This window comes from Chiloscyllium plagiosum, chromosome 22, assembly GCF_004010195.1.
Source record: "Chiloscyllium plagiosum isolate BGI_BamShark_2017 chromosome 22, ASM401019v2, whole genome shotgun sequence".
Taxonomy (NCBI): Eukaryota; Metazoa; Chordata; class Chondrichthyes; order Orectolobiformes; family Hemiscylliidae; genus Chiloscyllium; species Chiloscyllium plagiosum.
Genome location: NC_057731.1, coordinates 32,511,480 through 32,539,222, shown reverse-complemented (window position 1 = coordinate 32,539,222; position 27,743 = coordinate 32,511,480). Strand labels below are relative to the sequence as shown.

Below are 27,743 nucleotides of genomic sequence, written 5' to 3'. Positions count from 1 at the left end.
TCTGGTCTCCTTCCTATCAGAAAGATGTTGTGAAACTTGAAAGGGTTCAGAAAAGATTTACAAGGATGTTGCCAGGGTTGGAGGATCTGAGCTACAGGGAGAGGCCGAACAGGCTGGGGCTGTTTTCCCTGGAGCTTTGGAAGCTGAGGGGTGACCTTATAGAGGTTTACAAAATTATGAGGGGCATGGATAGGATAAATAGGCAAAGTCTTTTCCCTGGGGTTGGGGAGTCCAGAACTAGAAGGCATAGGTTTAGGGTGAGAGGGGAAAGATATAAAAGAGACCTAAGGGGCAACCTTTTCACGCAGAGGGTGGTACGTGTATGGAATGAGCTGCCAGAGGGTGCGGTGGAGGCTGGTACAATTGCAACATTTAAGAGGCATTTGGATGGGTATATGAATAGGAAGGGCTTGGAGGGATATGGGCCGGGTGCTGGCAGGTGGGACTAGATTGGATTGGAATATCTGGTCGGCATGGACAGATTGGACCGAATGGTCTGTTTCCATGCTGTACATCTCTGTGACTCTATCCTCTATTGCTTTCTCCGTCATGTCTGTATAGATTCCTCTTGCATGCATTAGTGTTATTCATCTCTAGGTAATAAAGTTCCCCCTGAATTCCCCACGTCAGTGCTTCCCAAATGTTTTCCTCATTGGACCCCATTTTAGTGCCTCAGATTTTGTGTGGCCTTCAAGTCAGAAATTTGGTGGGTGTGAGAGCTATTTTGTTGGGAGATCCGATTTTATTTGTAGATTTTGAAGTGATAGCTGTAACTCTTGACTGTTCGCAGGAATTTTGTTTTGCAGCAGAAATCTCATGTCAGATCAGTCAATTAGATCGTACCCACTTTCAAAAAAATGTGCGAATTTAAAGGGTCCTGGTAGCACGGGGAACTCGGTCTGAGTTCTACATCATTGCTGTGTCTGAGCTCATCAGCCTATCTTCTGACCTCTCTGAAGTTGTGAACATATGTGAAGCCTGGCCTTACTGCATTTATTTGTGACATTGTTTTATTAATGTCCTCTAGTTTTGAATCAAATGGTCCAACACATTCTTTCTTTCTCTCTGGCACTTCTCTAATTTGGAATTCTTGTGAAGCTTTATGCAATTGCTCTAGTGCTGCATCCCTTTTTTTATAACATGACCAGACCGTTCACTGTACTCTTAATAGGACTTTGTAAGATTCTATCTCAGTTCTAAATTCTATCACTGTAGGGATTTTATGATTGTATGACTTAATAAATCTTCATCTCTTTTAATTTTTGTCCATTTAGAAATGAGCCCTAGTGTTTTGTTACCCTTTTTCCAGCTTTATTAATTTTGTAATGATGAAATGAATGTTCAATTTTCCTTTTGCATGGTATTGGTTAATCAGGAGAAATGCCCCCTTTCTTTGGTACTGTATAGTGGAACCTTCCCAATGCACTATAATAGGCTAATGGTACCTTGGTTTAAGCGTCACCAATCCAGAACGCTATTGCCATTGTACCACTCCTGCAGTTTCAACCTGGATTAATGCTCATGTCCTGGAATTGGAGTTTGAACCTGTTGGCTTTGCAGCATGATTCCAAATGGAGCCACAGAAGGCAGGAGATAGTTTATCATCATATTGCATGTCTTTAATTTGGACATAATCTCATCACTGTGGAGGGACAATATTTTAATTTTTGCAATATCCGTAACTGTGCTGATTACCAATTGATCCATCTGATGTTATCCTTTTCTACAGTGGTCCATTGGCACTTGAAGAATCAGGGTTTCAGGCAATATGGAAATTTTATTGTCTTCCCTACCAGTGTCTTTACATGCACATCACAGGGTACAAAACTCCCACTACAGCCATTGACCCTTCACCTTCAGCTGTGCAATCAGCTTAAACTGCAAGCGCCTGTTTATACAATTTAAGCTGGCACCAACAGACACAGCACTCTTTAAAACGTGCAGAAGTTACAACATCTCCCCCTACTTAGAGACCAAACACTCACCTATGTCCCAGGATCAAAAACCCTCCACTGGAATATTGTTATGTCTGCAATATCTGAACTTGCCTCCCATAGTTTCTTGACCTTATGACTGTTTTCCCTTCAAGACCTCTTACTTTTCTCTTCATAACTTGCCATTCTTCCCTCTGCTTAATGGTTCAGCATCCACCATTCTCTAAGGCGTTATAAGACAGGGCTACTGAACCATTTAGCTTCTGAGGCCCCAGTGAAGTTTTACAGAAATTTCACAGATCCCAAGTACAATACATGTGGCTTCTCTATAGAATTTAGTTAAACAATCAACAATACTGGTGATGAGCAGTATTTTGTATTCTACATCTGGAAACTTTCAGCTTGTTAGCTGGGAGAGAGAAACAGAGTTAATAGTTCAGGTCAGTGACCTTTCATCAGAACTGTTCATCAACTCGTCAAATAAATCTGCTAAAAGTTTCCAATATTTTGTGCTCTTCATTTCACACTTCCAGCATCCACAGTATTTTCAGAAACAAAAATGTTCTGAGGAAGGGTCACCAGACTTGAAATGTTAGCTCTGATTTCTCTTCACAGGTCCTGTCAGACCTGCTGAGCTTTTCCAGCAACTTCTGTTTTTGCTTCTGATTTATAGCATCTGCAATTCTTTTGGTTTTTATCCACAGTATTTTGCTTGGTTGTCTTAACCTGTTTTATTGCAGGTTCTTAAAGCATAATAAAGCATCCCATACTCTCCTTTCCCCAGGCAGAGTTATTGTAGAAATTGTTGCAGCACATAAGGCCATTGACTTGTCATGTCAATGCCACTGTATAAAAAGTAACTCACTAATTGCACTCTGCTACATTGTCTGTAACCCTGCAAATTTTCTCTTCAGAAAACTATCCAATATTTTTTGCTTTCATGAGCGTCTCAGCAGTGCATCCCCAGAGTCTAACTACTCATGGCTTCAAAATGTTGTTCCTCATTATGTTGTTTTTCCTTTTACTGAATTGGTGTCTTCTGGTTTTCAACCCTTCCACCAATGAAACAGTTTCTCCCTGTCTACTCTATCCTGACCCATCATGATTTTGAAGACTCTGTCAAATCTCCTGCTAAATCTGCACTTCTCTAAGCCATTTATGTAGCTAAAGTTTCTCATCTTGTGAATATTTCTGCACCTTTGATACTTTCCTTTAGCATCTTTCCTAAAGTATGGTGCCAGGGACTGGGTGCGTTACACCAATTGAGGCTGAACCCATATTTTCCACAGATTTATCATAATTTCTTTGTTTCTTTTTTTAACTTTAATATGTGCAGTCGAGGGGAGATAGCATATGCTTTTCTCAGTGTCTTTTCAATTTGCCCTACACATATCATTAGGAGTAATCAGTAGGCCTTTAAAGCCAAGCTTGCTAGTTTCTTTCCTGCCTCCTTAAACTCTGTGTGCCTGACCTCATCCTTCTTCCTGCCTTTGTTGTTGGTGCCCATAAAACTGCCATCACTGTTTGTTCACCCTCTCCCTCAGTGCTGTGCAGCTGCTCAGTGACAACTTTGACCATGGCATAAGTGAATCACCATGCAGTCCTGGAATTATGTCTGCAGCCATAGAAATGCATGTCTGTTCTCCTAATTATTGAATTCACTGTTACTATTGCTTTGCCACTTTCTCCTGCTTCCTCATACATCAGACACTGGCTGTGGTGCTGTGAACTGAGTCCTTGTTGCACACCCAGTGGGACCATCACTCTCACCAATATATTTGAAAGCTTTGCAGGTGAAGATAAAGAAGCAACATCTATATTGTGAAAGGAGAATTGTTAAATTTATGAAGTAATGAAACCTTCACATGCAATGCATTGTGAAGATCGTGTATGAATTAACCAATAGTCCTTGTGTTGAGAAGGGTTGCAGTCTATCTCACTCCTTAATAATAAACTGATGCACAGCATTACCCCAGATTCTGTCTTAAGCACCTGTTCCCTTCTGTGAGCAAAGCCCAATAATGTGCAGATCAATGCACTTAATACTGAGTGCCAATTCACTCATTCCAATGCGAAACATATGGCTCCAAACTGTTTCATTTAAAGGCTCCTGTGAATTTCCAGCAATGCTTTTAAACTATTGCAAAGTGCCTACAGGCTGTAGTATTCCCCACTACAAATGCATGGCCGACCAAGGGAAGTGGCCAAAATACGCTGAAGGAAAATCACGTTCATGGTTAAATTTTTGGCAAAGGTAATACTGAAGTAGAGAACAAATTTCCTATTTGAATGGTGAAATTGACCATGCACAGGAACAGAAAGAGCATATTTCTGGTGGTGTCTTGAAACCTTGGCCTGGGCACTTTTTTTTTATTCACTCATGGGTCATGGGCGTCGCTGGTTGACGAGCATTAATTGCCCATCCATGGTTGCCCTTGAGAAGTAGTTGGTGAGCTCTTTCAGACCCTGTAAGACGGATGTTTAATATGTAATGGTTAGATTAGATTCCCTACAGTGTGGAACCAGGCCCAACCAGTCCACACCGACCCTCCGAAGAACAATCCACCCAGACCCATTCCCCCTGACTAATGCACCTAACTCTATGGGCAATTTAACATGAGCAATTCACCCAACCCACACATCTTTGGACTGTGGGAGGAAACTGGAGCACCCGGAGGAAACCCATGCAGACACGGAGAATGTGCAAACTCCAAACAGACAGTCGCCTGAGGCCGGAATCGAACCCTTGTCCCTGGCGCTGTGAGATAGCAGTGCTAACCACTGAGCCGGTGTGCCGCCCCATAATAATCATTAAAACAAATTTAACTTGTGAACATGTGACCTCCTTGTTTGAGGAAGTAGTGTTGTTCCCTTACCTTTTCCTTCTTTGAAGAATTATTTTTACTGAAGGAAGAGATTTTTGTTCCTCATGTTTAATCTACATTTAATAAAGCTATTCAAAATGTCTCCTTTGTTACAATCTTCTGTTGATATAGTCCCAATGAACTCTACTTTTTTTCTCTCTTTTAGACTTTTTGGTGATGAGTCAGAACTGCAATTCTGGACTGTTGCAGCTCATTATTTGTACAGCTTTTCAAAAGGAAAGGAGCTAATCCCACCCAATGCCGTTCAAGAGAACCAAGCTAGTCCTTTGGATATTTGCTATGACATACTCTGTGAGAATTCCTACTTCCAGGTGAGATTATTTTTAATTCAGTCTGGTCAGAGTTGTTATGGTACACTTCTGGAGAAGGTAGGGCTTAAACCTACCTTCTAGCTCAGAGGTGTGGACACTTTCACTGCACCACAAGAGCCTCTTCTTCCTACTTCCAGTTAATACAAATTGTAGCTAACTGTTTCAGGTAGGATAGTATTTTCTCTTTCCTGTGTCACATGAGTAACCTGCGAGACATCATTCCTGAAGTTCGTCATGTTACAAATGTTTCTTAACATATTTTATTGCCTGGACCTCTGTCCATGTCCCCCCATTCTGTATCTGACTGTTCATGTGGGCATTTCCCATTTCTTACAAAAGCTTATTGAGATAGCAGGAGAGAGCCTGAGTGCTAACAGTACCAAAAGCTTTTTGTGGACTTGATCAAAGTCACGAGCAGCTGTGGAAGAAGGTAAAAGAGAGATAGAAAACATTGGAAATAGGAACAGAAGATGGTCCTTTGACTCATCAAGCCTGCTGTGCCACCATCATGGCTGAACCTTTACCTCTACCTAAATGTCTGTCATTTTTCTGTAACTTTCCCATGACCCCATATCTTTTCTTTTTCGAAATCTATTACTCACTTTCATGAATATAAAGCTCCACGGCTCTTTCTAGAATTCCAAAAATCACCACTTTCTAAATAAAGAAATTTCTCTTCATCTGAGAGCTAAGTGCCCTATTTCATATCCTGAGACTGTATTCTAAATACCATTGACCGGGAGAAACCTGTTTCCTGCAACTATCTTGTCTCGCTCTGTCAGAGTTGTCTATATTTTGATGAGGTTTCCATTCTATCTTTTAAGCACTACAGAATATATACTTAGTTTCCTTAATCTGTCCTCATTGGACATTCCTGCCATTCCATGGATCAGGGTGAATCTCTGTGGCAATCCCTTAATGGTTAGTGCATTCTTCAAGTGAGGGGACCAAAACTGGACATAATCCTTCAGATGTGGTCTCATCAAAGCTCTATACAATTGCAACAGGACTTCTTTATTGCAATTCTCTTGCAAAAAAAAGCCACCTGAATTGCTTGCTGTACCTGCATTTAGCTTAGTGTGCTCTTACAAGGATACTGAACACTTTCCAATCTTTCTGCGTTTAAATACTCTGCATTTCTGTTTCTCCTACCAAAGTAGATAAGTTCACATTTTTCATGTTATATTCCATCTACAATCTTGCCCCTACTCAAATCTATCTAAATCTTCTTGAAGCCTCTTTCCATCCTCCTCACATTCTTCTCCTGTTTTGTGCAATCAGCAAACCTGGAAATTTTACATTGGGTCCTCTATTGACATGGATCATAAACAGCTGGGGCTTAAGCACTGATTCTCCCGGTATTCCTTTTGTCACAGCCTGCGGTCTGAGAATGATCTATTTATTCTGACTTTATTTTCTGTCTGTTAACCAGTTCTTAAATTCATACCAAGTCACGTGTTCACCTACTACCGGCCTGTGGGAGGTTACTGAAGCCTTTTGAAAATCCAAATGCCACCACATCCACTGGTTTTCTCCCATATCTATTCTGCTAGTAATATCCTCAAAAACCTTCCAACAGGTTTGTCAAAATTATTTCCCTTATCATGTTGACTCTACCAAATCCTATCATTATTTTCTAATTGTCCAATTATTACGTCCTTTTTAATAGATTCTCTAGATTGTCCCTACTGCTGCTATCAGATTAATGAGTCTGTAGCTCTCCATTTTCTCTCTCTCATTTCTTAACCAGTAGGGTTACCTTTGCAACCTTCCAATCTGCAGAAACTGTTTCAGAACCTATTGAATTTTGGAAGATGAATGCCAACACATCTACTATCTCCACATCCACGTCTACTTAACACTCTGGAATGTAGATCATTAAATACAGTTGATTTATCAATTTTCAGTCTCACTAATTTAATAACAGTTACATGTATTGGTTTACTTTAGCTACCGTACTATGTTCATCTTCAAAAAGCACTTAATTTCTCAAGCAGAATTCCCATTTTGTTAAACCATGTTGACTTGTTCCAATTAATCTGTGCGTTTTTAAGGCTTTCTTAAGAGTAGGTTCCAGCACCTTCCTAATGTTAGATTAACTAATCTGAAGTTCCCTTTTTCTTTCATAGTGCTGAGGGGTTAAGGATTCACATTCAACCATGCCAGTTCATAGTATTTAAATTCCATCAATAAAACCTGGAATTCAAATTTCAGCCATTGATTATAAATACAATCTGATTCATTAGTGTCCTTTCGGGAAGTAAATCTGCTATCCATAAGAAGAGAGTTAGTTCACTTACCCCCTTGGGGCTATTATGCCATTCAAGGTGATCAAGCTAATCTACAACTTAACTCACCCTAATGCTTCTGGCTATCTAAAATCCTGTTGATCTCAGTTTTAAAATTAATGATTGATATAGCACATGCTTTCTTCAGAAGAGATCCAAACTTAAACCCACCTTGCCTGATTTTGATCCTTAAAGACAAGTGGATAGAGTTCAGTGACAAATTGATCATGGTGACAAAACAGACGAAGTTATGAATAACCTAAACCTGTTCTGAAATTCTCTTATGTCTATTCCAATGTGTCCATCTATTTGTTTTATTCTTGAATTCATTCTGTTTAACCGTTATGGATTTTCTCTAGAATTAATAGTAAGATTAATAAGGCTTTTCAAATATTTAAAAGAAAGGTAATTTTAAACATAGTTTATGCAATTTGCTTTCAAAATAAAAGATGTTCAGGACTTGGAATGAAAGTAAAATGGGGAGAATGTGGTAAGATGCTTGAAGAATTGAGTATGTAACTGAAAACTGTAACCCAGTCACCTAGTGATGAAAATGATTCATTGTGATAAATTAAAATATATCTTTCATTGAACAAGTGGTTGCAGTGCCCCATTGTGTTGATTGCAGGAATTATATTGTCATGATTGATCGTTTCTGAGTTCTGTGCATCAAAATTAAATGATTCACACCCTGTCCACATTTAGTACAGTAGTGAAATGTTCAGAATTAACTTGGCTAAATGGCTTTCAGAGTACTGTTATTTAATATTACAAATGATGGGTCTTTGCAATTGTTGCAATTTAGAACACTAACCCCCAAAGCAGTGCACCTGTATTATGCTCATTTCTTGTTTCAAAATAGAAACTTGTAGTTAATTGAAATATGGCATTAGCAGTTTATTTTAAAATTGCAGCATGGAGTGTTGATGTTTTTTGAAATTTTTGCTTTTGTTACTTTTTAATATTTTTTTCTGCTTAAATTGGTTTCGGGGACCCATGATATTTGAAGGTTCAAATTAACACAGTTGAGAAATGCTGCAGATTCTGGGGTTAATAATCACCTTCTTCTGGGAATTTTTCGTCATGCTAAAGATGAGCTTCAATAAATTTTTCAAATTTGATCTCCCAGATATTTATGGCAGGCTCAATCAACCAGACCACAAGGAATATTTTTAAAAGGCATTGCGAAGGTTTTCTGTGGAATTTTAAAGGGAATGTTATGAATGAAACAATCTGTTTATAGCGTAGCTACATTACAATGGGGTGCTCAAGAACATCCTGTGTGATAAAATTATTTATATAATTTTCATTTAATTTTATGTACCTAAATAATAATCAAGATATTTTCTGTTCTGAGACTACCTTGCTTCGAAAAATCATTTTCTAAGGCAGTATTGCATGTTCTTGAAAAAATGGTTTTATTATAGTAATTTTTCATCTTTGTGCAAGTTCTTTTAAAATAAATTTTATTTGTAGAGATCCCAGATTGACCGGGTTAACCTGCAAGAGGCTAAAAGAACAACATATGATCACACAAGGAAATGTGCTGACCAGTTACTCTTACTAGGCCAGGTAAGAAAACTGCACCCTTCTTGACCATCAAGGCTGCAATGCTAGTTTATTCTTTGTAATAAACTAGCAAATGTCTAACTTCTGTTGCTAGTCAGAGAGCATTAATGTATGAATTAAAGGAAACTATTTGTGTAATCACAATAAAATATGTAGGAATTTGCTCTTGAAATGTGTTCCCTCTAACTTCTTCAGCTGCTGCGTGAAGTTCCAAGGTCCGTGCATGGCAGTAGCTGGAGAAACTGGAAATGAATGAGTTAGCGCACTGATTGGTGTGTGCAGATTAGAGGGAGTGTTACTCCAGAATATTACTTTCCAGCCTTTTCTCTAATAGTAATACTGGGTACTGGGAGAGTCCTTGGTGTTGCTGACAGTCGTGTGGCGGTCTCACAATTTTATCACAGTGGAGGTGTAATTAATAAAATGTGGCAAGGAAAATGTTTTGCAGAAACCAAGTGTGACATTTGCAGGAGATGCATAATATTTACAAGATTTTTAACACTTGATGTACATGAATCAAAGAGCTGTAAACTATAGTCAGTGCGTGAAATGTTCAGTTCCTTAATATATAATATTTCTTTGTTTTAAGTTGTTTGATTGATGTGAGCCAGCAGCATTGTCATTGGAAAATAAGTTGTAAACTCAAGCTATGTCAAATAATACAGATTTTAAGCTAATTTCAAACATTCAATTCTATTAAAGTTAGCATTCCTGCTGTTAAGATGACTCCTATACAGAAAAGGAAATAGTTGTACTGGCAAATAAAGAAAGTTTTCACATGAAGAATTATGCTGACTTACCTTATGATATCATCGTTTGTTTGACAGACGGACAGGGCAGTGCAACTCCTACTTGAAACAAGTGCAGAGAATCCCAGCTATTATTGTGACTCGCTGAAAGCTTGCCTTGTTACAACCATTACCTCATCAGGTCCTTCCCAGAGCACCATTAAACTGGTGGCGACTAACATGATAGCGAATGGAAAGCTAGCAGGTGAGACACCTTATTGTGCACATTCAGTTACATAAACTTTGTTTACGTACTTTTCATATGTGGTAGTCTCCAGATTACTATTAATGATGTTTGCTTTCACTGTGGAGATTTGAATGGAATGCAAAGCCTGACCAATAGGTCAATACAAAAAGGTTTAACTCCAAAAACAGTTAAAGTCTGGGAATCCTCATAGATGCCCGCCATGCCCTTATGAGTAGGGAAAATATTTTCATAGGTAGATGGGGCTTGGCTGTCTTTCTGTTGTATTCAGCGGTCAGTCAAAACGTTTACTAATTTAAATTAAATAGTAAAACCTCAACCGATGGATTTTACTCGAGAGATAGTCATAACTTTCTCCATGTGACCATTTGATTCAGATTTCACAACTGCACAATTGAATTTGATATTCGCAACTTACGAAAAAGCTCTTTCATCATTTTAGTCCCAAAGAATGATTTTAATTTACTTTCTCTCAAAACAAAACTTCAAATGTTCTGGTTTTCATATCAAAGCCAAGCACCTGTCTACTGAATGAGAGCTTTCAATATATTCGGTACCATTCTTCTCCAAATAAATGACAGGAACAGATTTGGCAAGTCGAGTGCACCTCTACATCTCTTTCCCAACTGTTACAATTTTGGAGCTTCCGCTTTCTTTCTTGTTCTCTAATCGAAAATAAAACAACATTATGTCATCCATCACACTTCAAAGTGCCCCATTAGTTTCTGGCTTGTATTATTGCCAAAGGCTCAATGTTAAATGGAAAAAGGTTAAAAAAAAAAAAGTCAGTAAAATATCCTGCACTGGAAAGAGGAGAACTACAACAAGGAGATGTGTGAAATAACTCCACAGAGGCAAGTATCCTGTCACCAAGTCACCCTTGATTACAATGTGCATAGGACTTGACACTGTTCTGGTTTCCTCAGAGCTGGCTCTCAGAGTAAACCCCGAACCTCTGACACTCCTGTTTATTTTCGTTAAATATTTTTTCTTCCTTTTTTTCCCCTTTCCCCACACTACCACCTAACAGCGGTAGTGCTCATTTCTCCCCAGCACCTGTGTCCTGTGTGTGCAGGTGTCAGACACAGTGAAGAACAGCAAGTGTGTAAATCTTTATTTATATTCCACCACTAAGAAGAAGGGGAACACCCAAGTGGCCAGTGACAAGCACCCTTCTCAGAGAGTAATTCGGTGTGATCAAAAAGTGAAGGGGAGGGCAGGGATTAAATCAAAATAGAGTTGGAGAGGAAATAAAACATTCCATTCCCTGCAGTGCCCCACCTCCACCCTCAACAGCTCGATGGTGTTGGTGGACACCACATGCTCCTTCTCCAGAGACATCCAGGCTCTGACATAACCGCGGAAAAGGGGCAGGCAATTGGCCCTAACAACCCCCTCCACGGCCTACAGCCTGGACTCGTTTATGGCCAGTTTGGCCAGGTCCAGGAGCAGGCCCACAATTAGGTCTTTGATCTACCTTGCCCCCTCCGCAGCAGGTACCCAAAGATCAGGAGTGTGGGACTGAAGTGCAACCAAAAACAGAGGAGAAGGTTTTTAAGAAAATCAAAAAAGGAGTGCAAATGCCCACACCCAATATATACATGGTCCACGGACTCCACAGCACCACAGAACAAGCAGTTGTGCTGGGAGTCCGGGAGCCACCGCAATCTGCGGTTGCAGGGCACTGCTGTATGCAGCACCCTCCACCCCAGATCCCTGAGAGAAAGGGGAGGACCCCTGCATAGAGAGTCCTCCACTGGGGATCCCCACTGCCTGGTGGTAAATGGGCACACCAAGCCGTGTCCGGGCGGTGGATGATGGAAAAGAGGCAGCGGCAGTCGGGGGACGAATCCACACGTTCTGGAAGAGTTGGGAAGACTGTTGAGGAGCTTGGCACGTTTTGCTCCCTTACTGTTTGTGAGATTGCAGCTTTCATGTGGTCCACATGTTTGTTCAAGACTGCCTCACCTACCTGATTTTTGCATGTCACGGATCCTGACCTCATGCCAACCATGCCTCTTACCCATGCAGGGCTATTTCCAAGTTTTGGCATTAAACGTCATCCCCTGAATTAAACAGTCTCTCTTGCTTAGAGGAGGCTTGTGTCTGGCATTGGCGTTCCTGATGCCCCTCAAATTATGTATAACTGGTCTATGCAAGGAATTGGATACTTATCCAGCTGTGAGAAGTGGTTGACCATTTTTTTTTAAAATGCTCTCGAAGGTGAACCGATCTGTCGGGCTTCATAACCAGTACAAGCGGTGCTGCCCATTTCACAAACTGGACTGTTCCTTCCCTTTCCAGCCTCCTGATTTCTGTCTTTACTTTTGCTTGTAAGGAAAATGGCAGTGGGCAGGCTTTGCACTATTGTGGAATTGCTTTTTGGTCAATATGCAAGGTGGCCTTGGCTCTTTTAATATTCCCTGGACCTTCCTGAAAAACTTATAAGTATTTAATTAGGACTTCACTCAGCCATTTTCTAATTGTAAAATGTTAAGCCAATCAAGGTCAATCTTTTTCACCCAAATTCACCCCAACAAGCTTGGGCCACACCTTTTACTCCAGTCAGTGGTAACTGAACCAGCAACTTCTCATAAGAGACTGGATCTGAAGTTGTATCCTTAATCTGTAAAGGTTCTCCAGTATATGTTCTCAGTCTATCCAAGGTCTTGCACAAACTTCAGGATTGGATTCCAGAGCGAACTTTGTTAAAGACTGTTTCTGTAATCACTGATACAGCTGTGCAGGTGTCAACCTCCATTAGAATCAGGTGACCATTTAATTATACGTGCACAGTACTTTATGTTGGTCTGGCCTCCTTAGATCCAGCTTTCAGATTGAACAGAATCTCTGACCCTCCTTTTTATAATCTGTCAGCCAGGGCTCCCTGATTTGGATTTCCGGGAACTCATTCTCTGAGATCCACCTCACTGACTTTGTTGCAATCACTCCGATGTGGCTCAAATTAAGGCAGAAAACTTTGCAAAAACACCAAAAAAGAATCAACGTTGAGAGATCTCCAAATGTGAGAATTCCAGAGTACAAGTAAAAGTTATTATTTAATGAGGAGGGTGGGCATTAAAAAATAGAATTGTGTAGATAAATTGAATTGAGCTGTAAGTTAAAGGGATGTATCTGATGTTAGAACCAGTAATATTCTAGATAATCGTGAATTATGTAATAAGTGTTCAGGGGAGCTGAAAAAACAATTAGATGTGCTAAAATGTTATCTAAAGAAATGATTAAGCCAACTACTGCTTTTTTTCAGCTGAGTCTGCATGAGAAGGGCTAGTGGGGTTGGAAGAAGGAGAAATATTTGAACTGAATGAATCCGAAACTTTGGAACTTAGGGAACTTAATGGCTAGATCAGTTCTGTGCATGTGTTTTGTTTGGAATTTGCCATTATAACATTGCATGTAATAGCATTGTTGAAAACAAAAGTTTTACATTTGCATTGTAATGTATTGAACATTTCAACTGAAATCCTATCAAAGAACAAGTTTAGGGTTTTTGGGGCTTGCAGAAAAGAGACATCTCCAGTCATCGAATCTTTTTACACCCAAGATCACCTTTGTGCATTGACCTGTTACGCTACCTAGACTCACCATCCCCCACCCTCACCCTCCACTTGCATTAGCTTCCTGTATTTCCTACTAATCATAAATCAATCGTGCTTAAACTTTGAGAAGAAACCTCTTCACTGCTGATACATCATTTGAAGCCATCAATATACATTTTGTTATGTTATTAGAGTAACTTACTTTGGCTTCTTTGAAAATAATCTAAATATCTCAGTCACTTGTCCTTGCAGAGAAGCGAAGTACTGCATATGCTGAAAATTTAAAATAGTCTTTTCTTCAGTTTTCAACATTCCATTCCATCTGTGATACTTGGTCCACTCCTCAGTAACCCCAATAGCCTACCCCTTCCCTCTGCGCTTCCTGTACAATTATTTCCTCCGTTCTAACTCTACAGGTCCCCAAAGATGACTCCTTAATGAAACAACAATTTACTCAGAGTTTTTTCAGTTTGATGTAGTTTCTTTTCTATTCACATAGCAACCTCCCCAATGATGGGATGACCAAATACAGATAGGCTGCTTTGTGGAACATGTCTATTCAGATCACATATATTGCACCCAAAGCTTGCAGACCCTGGTCTGTTCGGTTGTTCACCTTGGAGTCTGTGTTCCTGGCCTCTTGCAAGGTTCCAGTGAAGTTCAGTTTAAGCTCAAGCTGCAATGTCTCACTTTTTGATTACGTACTACAGACCCTTCCATGCTCCACATTGAATTCATTAATTTCAGATATTAACCACCATTCCTATTTTGTTTGTCTTTTTTCTGGTTTTTGGTTTGTCTGTTCTGTATTCCTCTTAATTTGCTTTCAGTTGGGAGCTTTTCATAACTCATAACTTTTCACACCTCCTCCAGACACCTTCTGTTTCTTATCCCATCATCATTCCGGATGTAGGTTTGCTCGCTGAGCTGAAAGGTTCATTTTCAGACATTTCATCACCACACCAGGTAACACGCCCCGAGAAAAAGAGCAGGAAGTGACATCACCGGAAATGATATCACCAATCCAAAGAAACCTAAACATATATATAGAAAGCAGGAATCATCAGCAGTGCTTTGTCTGGAGGCTCACTGATGATGTTACCTAGTATGGTGATGAAACATCTGAAAATGAACCTTCCAGCTCAGTGAGCAAACCTGCATCCAGAACCTCATCCTGAGCTACAAATCTTCTCAAAACTCACGACCATCATCATTCCATTTGGTCCTGCGTTATCTATACTTTTACCATTTATTCTTTCCTGCTTTCTAACTATCATGCAGCTTTGTTTTTGTTTTTTCCAACTCCTTTTACCTGCTTTAAATCCATTACATCTCAAACTTTTCCCAGTTCTGATGAAAAGCCTAAAATGAACCAGAGGCCATCCTAAAGTTAACCTAAAATCTTAACTTTTAGTCTCTCCTGGAGGTCTGGATTTAGGGTAGTTCCTCATCTCCTTACCATGGTGAATCTAGGTCATGCACTCTCCATGGCTTTAATGTCCTTTCTGAATTGCGTGAGTTGGTGCACAAATCTATTCAAATGCTTTCTACAGGGCATTGCACAATGGAAAGCCTCCAATAAAAGTAAACATCGTGTATTTCTTGATTTTAAAAGAATTGTAATATTTTAGAATGCTGTTGGCGTGAAGTAATTGACAGTTAACTGAATTAATATAAATACTGTTGCTTGTTGTCATAGCTGGGAAAGGTCTAGGTAATTTTTAAATTTTGTTTTGCTTAAAACATTGGGCTCATCTTGAACCGTCAGGCCTGATGTTAGAGTTCTCAGGAAGGGTCACTTGACCTGGAACATAAATTCTGTTGTCTCTCCACAGAAGCTGCCAGACATGCTGAGCTTTTCCAGCAATTTTTATTTTTGGACCTGAATGTAATTTTTTAAAAGTGTTTTGAGGGAATCTGTTTTAATTGTTCATATCTGTAAAGACTTTCTGATGAATTGATGATGTTGACCTGATTTGAGGGTTTTCAGTGCCCTGAGTATTTCTGTTTTGGTAATCCTTGCAGAAGGAGTCCAGCTGCTTTGCCTGATTGATAAAGCTGCAGATGCTTGTCGATATTTGCAGACCTATGGAGAATGGAATCGAGCTGCGTGGCTTGCAAAGGTACATAATTTATTATTCATTTGGGATACAGCAAAACAAATACTTATACAATACATTTTCTGTCCCTCCTCAACTTCCTTCACCCCTCAGTTGCATGCGATATTGCTGACCGTCACTTCACTAGTTTGACTGTGCTGTTACCTGGTTGTTTTTATATATAGACACCCTGTTATTTAAAGTGCCTGGCATGTTTATTCACTGCAGCCCATCAAATTCTTTCTCTTTAGATAATTATCTAGTTCCTTTTTGAAAGTGACAATTGAGTCTGCTTCCACCCCACACTTAGGCACTGCATTCCAGATCTAACTGTTTATTACATCAGTCGCTTGTTCGTTATGACGCCTTTGGCTGTTTTGCCATTCACCACAAATTGATGTCCTCTGGTTCTTGACTCTACCCCCAACAGGAGCAGTTTCTCAGTAACTATTCAACCCCTCATGATGTTGAACGCATCTGCCAAATTTTATTGCAGCTTCTCTTCTAGAGGGAGAACAGCTCAGCTTCTCTAACCTATCCATGTAACTAAGACTCCCTCATCCTTGGAATCATTCTTATAAATGTTTTCTGCACCCTAATGGCTTTGCATTCTTCCGAAAGAGCAACTCTGAAGTGACACACTACTTCAGTAGAAGCTTAACCAGTGTTTTATTAAGTTACAATATAACTTACTTGCTTTGGTTCTCTGTGCTTCTATTCATAATAAAACAGTATCTCATATGGCTTATTAACTGCTTTCTTAACCTGCCCTGCCCTTCGGTTGTCTGTAGCATATATCTCTTGTTATTGCCCCTTCAGAATGACATCCTTTATTTTATGGTGCCTGTGCTGGTTCTTTCTAATGAAATATATCACTTCGCACTTCTCTGCTGATGATATGCTGCACTATCTATTTATATCCTCCTTCAAACTAAGATAAGTTGCGATATTATTCAAATGTTGTTTGAATATTCCACATATTTCAGATTTCAATCATTTCTTCAATTTTAATATCAACAAAACTGAAGCAGTTTTTAGAATTCCTTAACCAAGGCCTAGATGTCATGATGTTGACCACTTCAACCTTCCAGTGCCACCTTAAAGAAAGTTGCATGTTGCAGACCCCTGCCATTCTGCTAAATGGCAAGCTCAGCTTCATTCTTCATATCTGCTTCTTCATTAAATTTACTTCCATCCATCTCAAAAACAGCACCTATCCTCCTCATTTATTTCCCTGCCTAAACCTTAAACCTTGCCTTGATCACCTCAAAACTTGACTTTGCTTGCTTATTCTAATCGGTGACCCTGATTGAATCCTTACGTAGCTTCTGTTTTTGTCCAGAATTCCAGAAGTCCTGCACACCCATTAACCACAAACTCTATTAGTTCTCAAAGCCCTAATTAACACAGAAGTGCTTGACCTTGCTTAAAAGTCTGGCAATGCTGACATGATGGGCTGAATGGCCTTCTACTGCACCATCACAATTCTGTAATGTCTTTCAGAGCCCATGTTGTCTTTGTGTTGATGTATACTTTTCTTTCATGTGCAAATCCTCCATTCCAATCTTTTCATTTGCAGATGCTGACACTGTTATGTCTTTCCATATTTTTCCTTTTAGTTCTAATAATTGAAGTGCTCTGTTCATGGGTAAGACTCTGCTCCATTCTAAGGGTAGCTCATTGTCTGCTGATGCTTCACACTGAGCTCTTTTGCTCGGCAACTTCTTTTGTGTCCAGTGGTTTTGCATTACCATTCATTCTCAGATGCAGGATAGGGAAATAGGTATTAAGTCTACTTTGCCAGGACAGAAACAATGCTGCTAATATTCCACATATTAGCTGCCTAGTCAACTGAGCTTAATCACCTCCTCAAGATTTCGATTTAAATAGTTCTATCTGAGGTGGCGATGGAAATCGCAGCAGAGCAAGAGCACAGTTTCACATGGCCAACAATTGAGACTCACAGGCTGGCTGAGACTTCATGCCAAACACTTTAAGATCTAGACGTTTTTGTTTCTTTAAGCACTTTTTTTGCTTCCCATTTGGCTCTTTTTCTCTTGTTTCTGGTGGGTTTTTTAATTATTGTTTTGTAGCTTAGGTGGCACCAGCGAATCACGACGCTGTACATTTTTCACTCTACTCTTGTATTCTTATGTTCGAGTGCAGTTGATGATAAAAGCCAACTCTAAATCTAATTAAAGATATTCAATACTATCCGTTGGTCAGCTCAATGTCACTGACGATCCAGCACAAAAAGACAGGAAATGTTATGAAAACGCAGCAGGCCAGGCCACCTTGTTGAAGAGAGAATCCATGTTAACATTTCAGATTGATGACCTTATGCCAAAATCTGTTTTTCTCTCTTCACCAGATGTAGCACGACCAGCTGAGCATTTCCAGTATTTTCATATTTTCCACAAGGCTGCAGTATTTTGTTTGTGACTAAAGTCTGTCTTTATTTTATTACTCGAACAAACCAGATGCTTTGAATGACGTACTGGTTTCAAAACCATAAGTTACAGGTGCAGAATTAGGCAGTTCAGCCCATCAAGTCTGTTTCAGCATTCGATCATGTCTGATTAAAAGTTGTTTGGTACTTGTTTTGATTAAAGTTCTATTCAGAATCCAGTGACTGAACAAAATACACTCTGTTAGTCACAGATTTATTAGCGCTTGTATGCAAGCAGCAAAATTGCCCTGCCTAAGATTAGAGTGTCATAAAACTTGTTACACATTTATACAAATCTGAAATGCAATTTTCAAATATTTAGTCAGTGAGGTCTGCATTCCTGATGGAAGGGCTTATGCCTGAAACGTCGATTTTCCTGCTACTCTCATGATGCTTTTCCAGCAACACTCTCAACACTGCTTTTTCATATTGGTGCTTGAACGATGGCTAGTGGAAAAATTGATATTATTATAAATTTAAATACGTTATATGTTGACCAAGATTATATATTATTCTGGTCAGTTAGTCTGGAGAAGTACTGAATGCCATAATCAATGAAGAAGATCACTTGTATTTTAGGAAAATGGGCGATCTAATCCTGAACTTGTATGGAAAACTGCAGCACAATGCACTTCATATTAATTTCCTGTAATTAACATACTTCACACACTAGCATATCAGCTTGCTTATATAAAATCCCCATATGAATGTTAATGTGGATTCTCCCTCCAACAATCTCACTATTTGAATTAATTTTAAAATATATGTTTGGCCCTTTAAATCTTTCTTGAAAATATTAAGTCTATTTGTGCTAATATTTGAAAAGTCAGATTTTAAAGCATAATTGTGCATTTAATATTACTATTTATATTAATTATTTTAATAAATATAATCATTTAATAATATGAAAACTACTGAGAATTTATTGCAGATTGCAAATACTGATTTATTCGTAAGTAAATAATTCTATTTTCTATTTAAGTATAAGTTCAGTTTTATTCACATCTGCCAAAATTTCATATATCAGTAAATTGTCTAACCTTTTAAATACCACATTCATGTAAATGCCATGTCATCATCTTGAGTTAAACATTGAGAAGGTCAAAGCTATGGCCTTCAGCCCATTGTGCATAATCTGTTCCCTCGCTATAGACTCCATCCCTTACTCTGGTCTGAACATGAGCAGACTATTTGAAATTTTATCATATTTGACCTCAAGATGAATTTCTGTCTAAATATCATAATATTACTGAAACCACCTTTTCCACCACACTTCATAACATTCTGCGACACTGCTCCTGCGTGCTCAAGTGCACCTGCAGGCTTGACTATTGCAACTAACTTTGGGCTGGCCTCCCGCATTCTTCTTCAGGTCACATCCTCAGTTATTCAAGAGACACCAGGATCTTTACTATGTGACAGAGCAAGTCGCAGGCCCTGAGTCAACATCAGGCAGAGCAGGATTCGACTCCCCAGAATGTCGATGTTTTTCAGAACCATGTGCTGGCCCCATCTTGCTAACTGCATTTCACCTCTCCACATCATATTCTACATAAACTTCAGGTCATCCAAATCTCTGCTATTCATATACTTACACCAACTCCTGCTCACCTATCACCCCATGCCCACTAATCTACATCGTCGTCCAATCCAACGATGAGATTTTAATTTCTCATCCTTTTGAAATCTGTCCACTATCTGCTCTAATATTTGTGACTTAGTGCCAACTATTGCTTTAGGCTGCTCCTGTGAAATGCTTTTGTGTGAAGGGCACTATCTAAATACAATTTACAGGTTGGTTAGCTAAGTTGGCCAGGAAGTTAATTTCCCACACTGGCTGAGGCTATAATGAAGAAATTTCCTTCTCAACCTCTCCCCTCACCTTGGGCATTGTGACCCTCGAGCCAAGCAACCACTTGTCATCTCTATTGTGAGTAAACGCTATGGTTTGGTAAGATAACGTGACTTTACAAATACAAGTTATTTTCAATGTAACGTACATCCTTTTGTCAAGATACTCAGATACATACCAGAAAAGTTTTACTATTCATTCTATTTCTTTAATAAAGGTCCGGCTAAACACTGAAGAGTGTGCAGAAGTACTGAAACGCTGGGTAGATCATCTGTGTTCACCTCAGATAAACCAGAAATCAAAGGCTATCTTAGTCCTCCTTTCACTGGGCTGCTTTAGCAAAGTTGCAGAAATGCTATACAGGTAAGAAATGTGGCTTTCATCAAAACAAATTTGATTGTGTGCATGTGTATTTATTGAGAAAACTGATTGATCAAGGAGTTGTACACGGACAAGGTGCTTGGGTTTCTAAACTATAAATTCAGATGAATATAATTTTAGTTATTGTGAACAGTTTATGGATTCATATCTGCTTTTGTTTTAAGTGATTAAAAGAAGGAAGCACATGTCAGATATAGACAGCAGAGATCGAGTAAATCCTTGGAGTGTAAAGGCAGTAGGAGTATACTTAAGCAGGAAGTCAGGAGGGCAAAAAGGGGACATGAGATAGCTTTGACAAATAGGATTAAGGGATCTAAAGGGATTCAAAGGGATTCTATAAATATGTTAAGGACAAAAGGGTAACTAGGGAGAGTATAGGGTCCCTCAAAGATCTCCTGTGGAACCACAGGAGATGGGAGAGATACTAAACAAGTATTTTGCATCAGTGATTACGATGGAGAAGGACATGGAAGATATAGAATGTGGATAAATAGATAGTGACATCTTTAAAAATCTCCATATTACAGAGGTGGTGGTGCTGGATGTCCTAAACGCGTAAAAGTGGATAAATCCCCAGAACCTGATCAGGTGTACCCTAGAACACTGTGGGAAGCTAGGGAAGTGATTGCTGGGCCCCTTGCTGAGATATTTGTATCATCGATAGCCGCAGGTGAGGTGCCGGAAGACTGGAGGTTGGCTAATGTGGTGCTACTATTTTTAAAAAGTGATAAGGACAAGCCAGGAAACTATAACCGGTGAGCCTGACGTCGGTGGTGGGCAAGTTGTTGTAGGGAATCCTGAGCGACAGGATGTACAAGTATTTGGAAAGGCTAGGACTGATTAGGGATAGTCAGCCTGGCTTTGTGCGTGGGAAATCATGTCTCACCGACTTGATTGAGTTTTTTAAAGAAGTAACGAAGACGATTGATGAGGACAGAGTGGTGGACATGATCATTATGGACTTCAGTAAGGTGTTCAACAAGGCTCCTTGTGGTTAGCAAGCCAAAAATGACTTAACCAATGTCCTGCACAGCTGCAACATGACCTCCCAACACCTATACTCAATGCTCTGACCAATAAAGGAAAGCATACCAAACACCACCTTCACTATGCTATTTACCTAAGAGGCCATTTTGAAGGAACTAAGAACCTGCACTCCAAGGTCTCTTTGTACAGCATCACTCTCCAGGACCTTACTATTAAGTATTTAAGTCCTGCTCTGATTTGTCTTTCCCAAAAATGCAGAACCTTACAGTTATCTAAATTAGAACTACAGGGCAATTAGAACTAGGGTCAGAGGGGAAAATTTAAATGGGACCTCGGGGGCAATTTTTTCATGCAGAGGTGGTACGTGTATGGAATGAGCTGCCAGAGGAAGTGGTGGAGGCTAATACAATTATAACATTGAAAAGGCATCTGGATGGGTATAAGAATAGGAAGGGTTTTGAGAGAGATGGGCCAAGTGCTGGCAAATGGAACTAGATTAATTTAGGATATCTGCTCAGCATTGACGAGTTGGACCGAAGGGTCTGTCTCCATGCTGTATATCTCTATGACTCTAAGTACTTTAATCTCCTTGGACTAGAGAACATTAAAGGAGATTTAATAGTTGTTGAAGTGTTTTGATAGTTAAAAGACAAAAAATGTCTGCAGTGGCAGAAATGTCGGTAACCAGACGGCACAAGTTTAAAATGATTGATAAAAGAATTTAAAGTAAAATGTTGAAAGATTTATTTAGTGCAAAAGGTTGTTTTAAATTTGAGTAAACTGGATGCACTGCTCAAAAGATAGTGGAAGCAGATTTAATTATAACTCCTCAAAGAAATTGGGTAAATAATTAGTAAAGAGACATTTTTTGTGTTATGAGGTCAGAACAGTGTGTAGAACTAATTTGGCAGATCTTTCCATGAGCTCACATAGATATATTTGGTCAAGTAGCCACCTCCTGTGCTGTGCCATTCTGCTGTATTATCATTTAAAAGTTGTACTTGTAGTGTGTGCCGTCTACAAGACGCACTGCAACAATTAAACAACACCTTCCCAACCTATTGGTATGTACAATCAAAAGGAACAAAGACCAAAGATGCACGGGATGAGCATCACCTGCAAGTTCTCCTCCAAACCACGCACTGTCCAGACATGGGATGATGCCATTGTTCCTTCACTGTTGCTGGGTCAGATGATGCCATTGTTCCTTCACTGTTGCTGGGTCAAAATCCTGGAACTCCCTTCCTAACAACATCAGGTGTACCCACTCCTTTCCTAACAACATCAGGTGTACCCACTCCTTTCCTAACAACACCGGGTGTACCCACTCCCTTCCTAACAATGCCAGGTTTACCCACTCCCTTCCTAACAACACCGGGTGTACCCATCCCATCCTAACCACATCGGGTGTACCCATTCCTTTCCTAACAACACCGGGTGTACCCACTCCTTTCCTAACAACACCGGGTGTACCCACTCCTTTCCTAACAACACCGGGTGTACCCACTCCCTTTCTAACAACACCGGGTGTACCCACTCCTTTCCTAACAACACCAGGTGTGCCCAATCGCTTTCTAACAACACCGGTGTGCCCAATCTCTTTCTAGCAATGCTGAGTGTACCCACTTCCATGGATTGCAGCAGTTGAAGAAGGTGTCTCACCATTATCTTCTTGAGAGCAGTTAGAGATGGTCACTAGTTGGTGGCCTAGCCAGTGATGTCCACATCCCGTGGATGAACAAAGTTTAAACAAAACTTGATCCAAAAATAATAATTAAACTTGATGTAACTGATATTGCTTATGGCCATGATCAGGAGGGCTTTGAAGGCATTTCCTGTATAAGCCTCTTCTGAGGCATTACCAGAGCCTGACCTGTGCAAATTTGCACTTGGCTGGCAAGGAATAAGCAAAGAATCGAAAGCAGCTGAAAGATGCCTGATGGTGGAAAGCAAGTATGTAAAACTGGTGCAGAGACACAATGACTTACAAATAAACAGAGGTTGCAAAAGCTAGCTCTGGAAGCCAGGTGACTGCGTTCATATGCATTGGATTGTCATAGAGTCATAGAGATGTACAGCATGGAAACAGACCCTTCAGTTTAACCTGTCCATGCCGACCAGATATCCCAACCCAATCTAGTCCCATTTGCCAGCAGTCAGCCCATGTCCCTCTAAACCCTTCCTATTCATATACCCATCCAGATGCCTTTGAAGTGTTCCAATTGTACCAGCCTCCACCACTTTCTCTGGCAGCTCATTCCACATATGTACCACATTCTGCGTGAAAAAGTTGCCCCTTCGGTCTCTTTTATATCTTTCCCCTCTCACCCTGAACCTATGCCCACTAGTTCTGGACTCCCCCACCCTAGGGAAAAGATTTTGTCTATTTATCCTATCCATGCCCCTCATTATTTTATAAACCTTGATAAGGTCACACCTCAACCTCCGATGCTCCTGGGAAAACAGCCCCAGCCTAATCAACCTCCCCCTTTTGCTCAAATTCTCCAACCCTGGCAACATCCTTATAAATCTTTTCTGAACGCTTTCAAGTTTCGCAACTTCCTTCCGATAGGAAGGAGACCAGAATTGCATGCAATATTCCAAAAGTGGCCTAACCAATGTCCTGTACAGCCGCAATATAACCTCCCAACTCCTATACTTAATACTCTGACCAATAAAGGAAACCAAATGCCACCTTCACTATCCTATCAACTCGTGACTCTATTTTGTGAAAGAAACTTCTTAATAAACTCCTGAACGTTAGTAGAGTCAAAATTTAAACTTTTGTGAGAGAGGAGATTCTGCACATCGATGAGCTACAACTAGATTTTTTGAATTGTGATTTTATAAAATGGATTTTTAAATATTAATTCTTTATATTTTTTAATATTCCAGTATTCTTTCTATTTTAACATAGAAGCTATATTTACCAGAAATATAAACATGTACATTGTTTCTCTATGTTTCAGCATGCGATATTTTGACCGAGCTGCACTCTTCTTGGAAGCTTGTCTTAACTATGGGGTTATAGAAATAAATGAAAGTACAAATATCCTTTTTAGGTTGAATGCTTCAAAATTAATATTTCTGTCACAAAATCATATTTTCAATGTCGTAATGGTGACACCTTCACCCATTTGTGTCTTTTATGATCAAAGATGCAAACTGAGAATGACTTCATTCCAACTTGATCACCAAATGAAAAGTCGCTTACAATGTTCAAAATGTTAAATAATTTCAAGACTTTTCATCATACTTCCTGCACAGAAAATCTGCTTTGCATGAATTTTCATCAGTTTTGACTTGTCCCTCCTTGTCCTATATATTAAAATAACATATACCTTTTTGGTAACATTTGCTATTTTATATAATTCTGTTAGGTTTCCTTGGATGATTCCTTTCAGGATTGTCTCTCGTTTCCCCGGTGTTTTATTGTTTAGCATTACAGATCCAGGTCTGCTGTAGATATTCTTTGATTAATCAACTTTTTCACTTGGGTCACTTGTGATCATAAACAGTCTATTTTATTGTAATAGGTATTGAGTGCCACTACCTTGCTTCTATTTTCATGATTGCATAATCTGAATTGGATATTTTTGTGTTTTACTCAATCCTTCAATCTCTTCAGAGGTGGTTCAAGCAAGCGATCACTAGATGAAATATGTAATCTGAGCATAAAATGTATACTTTTTTCAGAAAGTATTCATTGTATGTTTATCCAATGTGCATTTAGTGAGAGAAGCCTTTTCTGTTTTGCAGTTGTATCAAACCTGGTATAGGTTCCACACCAAGCAACCAAATCAAAACCAATGTTTTACTTAAACTTTTTCACCAGTTGGTCTGTATACATGTGTTAATGTGGGAATACATTTTTACTGTGAATTATCTCACAAACTTTCTTTTCATAAAGATTTTTCCATGTTTAATAAATTAGCATTGAGTTTTATTTAGAATATTTGACCCCCAAAAATGTAAAAGTGTTAAATTTAAATTGGTTACATCTAAGTGAGCTATATTTTGTTGTGTTCTTGTTTTAGGTTTGGGCGAGTGTAGAAGTTTAACCTCAGCCTTTGCATACATACCCCATTACAGCATGTTGCTATTTTTCAAACTATGTATTGTATCTACGTATCCCATCATATTTCTCAAAGTTTAAGTGCCCAATTTGCACCAAGTCATGAGACTCATGTTCAAGGCCCATAACTTGGACTGGAGTTACAGATTCACCCTTATCCACTAGTTTTATTTAAGCTCCTAGGTGCTAGCTTTCATGTAACTTGGCTTTGTTCACAGTGAAGTTCCAAAATGATATAATTGCTTCACCCTGTTCCTCATAGTATATTGTTGTATGTCTCATTTATAAATCTGGAAACCCAAGTATTGCAAATTTACCCTGTTACATAAAAGTGAGTTTTGAACTGCATTAATTTTAATATGGAAGAAGGTTCTATTTGTAAGGGTCACTGGAGCTTGATATCCTATACCAAAGTAACCAATCAGAGAAAGGCAATAACCTAACTAGGCAATCTATTATTTTTAAAGGAAGGAAATAAAGGACAAGGCGATAAATTGGGATTAAATGTTCCCAGTTGCAGATCCATTACGGGTATATTTAGCTTCCTTCTGTATTCAATAAAATGAAAAGTAGTTAACAGTAAACTACTGTTAAACTGAAAAGGGTTCTTTAGTAATGTGTTTATAGAGTTGCCCAAAATATAGCACATTGTAGTGTGCTGATTGGATTACTACATGTGAATTGAGAACTTTATAACTGATTCCCAAATCACAACATTTTGAGTGCCACAACTTGGTTATATCTTTACATACTCCTGCTTAAAGAAAAACATAGAATAGGTTCATAATTATTCTTACAGGGTTATCGTATTGATTTAAATGTGTCTACAGAAAATATTTCCTCACCATAGTTATTTTTGCAATAACATCTTGAATACATGTCTGATGATCCATGCTAAAAAAGTGTTGCACAATACTGATGGTGCTTTAAAAATGTTTTCCTTAATAAGAGTTCACAGAAACTTTGCAATGCTGTATATGCAGATTATGCAAGGTACTTAAAGATGCTGAATTTACAGGAAGGGGCAATTCTGTTTGCCACAAAAGCAGGCGATGCTGGAGCTGAACTACTTAAGGACTTGCAGCACAACAAAGAAGATAAACCAATCTCATGACTGTTACCTTGAAATTAAATTGGCCCTCCATAATTTCGAAGATTAATTGAACCAGTTGGTGACTAAAGTAGAGCACTTTGAATATTGTGTTGCTGTCTCCAGTTGTGCAGTCTGACCAAAATACATTCCAGTTGTTACTTCACAGTGAAAATCAGCAAAAAAACAAACATGTACAACAATAATATCTCACTGTAATGCTTTCTGGCATGTGTAGACTTTTGATACAGATTTGCCTTTCTTTGCGTGTGATTCTCACATTAATGAAAAATTTGGATAAATTCCTCTGTCTAATATAACCTTGGCTGTATTATTTTTAAGCACCCATGGACAACCACAGAGAAGGAAATTGTCCAGTAATTGTCAGGATTTGTGTTTGATGCAGAAGTTCATTTCTGTAATTAGACAAGAGATGTAAACTGCCTATGTGATCAGAATTGCACTTAAGTCATATTGTTTAAGGATATACAAATAATTTTGTTTGTTGCTTGATAAACTAGATTTATTCAAATGTGAAATGTGCATAAGCAATTTATAAAATGAGGTATAAAGTATCTCTTGTATATAATTGAGTGTTTAGTTTGCAATAAAATGCTGATTCTAAAATGTACTAAAGACATGAAACAGAGCTACGATGTGAAGATTGCACATTCAAATGGGGTGGACACAGAAGCAGACGGTGACAGTATCACAGAAATGAAATAAGCAGGAGAGTGGGATGGTGGTGGATGAAACAGTCAGGTATGAGAAAACTGTTCTAAAACAGCGTGATGTAGGTGACATTGACCAGGACACACCTTGAACATCTCATCTCAAGATAAGATAGTGAGGGAAGGAGGATGCTGGGAAATTATATTAACATTACCCCGTATTGTACTCAACATTGAATAAAATACTTTTAGTCTGCAGTGTTGATTAATTAATTGTGTTCAACTTTGTCTACAGATAGTCTATCCACTCCTATGTTATACATGATATATATTAATACAGATTATAAATGGTTTAGATATTTTCTTTTTTGTTGCCATTACAGGTCATTCCTCCAAATGGGAAAGACCAGGACACCTATTTAATGTGAAACTGCATGATCCCTCCCATCTTGTGCAATTTATGTCCCACACAAGTATCCCGAGGTGCCCATTTTGATTCTCTATTTTTACTGGAGAGGAATAAAATTGACTAGTAAAAGCACTTTTGTAACCGTGAATATCACAAAGCATTTGCACAGCCAATACATTACTTCTGAGTC

General features: G+C 39.0%; 1 protein-coding gene across 1 annotated transcript in view; it reads left to right on the top strand.

The window, feature by feature from the left end:
* Positions 1-27,402, top strand: part of wdr11 (WD repeat domain 11) — a 103,575-nt gene extending 76,173 nt beyond the window's left edge. The window contains exons 21-27 of the mRNA XM_043713160.1: positions 4,965-5,130; positions 8,895-8,990; positions 9,815-9,980; positions 15,566-15,663; positions 20,158-20,303; positions 24,278-24,357; positions 26,340-27,402. Coding sequence (XP_043569095.1) covers positions 4,965-5,130; positions 8,895-8,990; positions 9,815-9,980; positions 15,566-15,663; positions 20,158-20,303; positions 24,278-24,357; positions 26,340-26,497 — 910 coding nt within the window. The 3' untranslated portion in view covers positions 26,498-27,402. The remainder of the gene's footprint in view (positions 1-4,964; positions 5,131-8,894; positions 8,991-9,814; positions 9,981-15,565; positions 15,664-20,157; positions 20,304-24,277; positions 24,358-26,339) is intronic.
* The last annotated feature ends 341 nt before the right edge of the window (positions 27,403-27,743 follow it).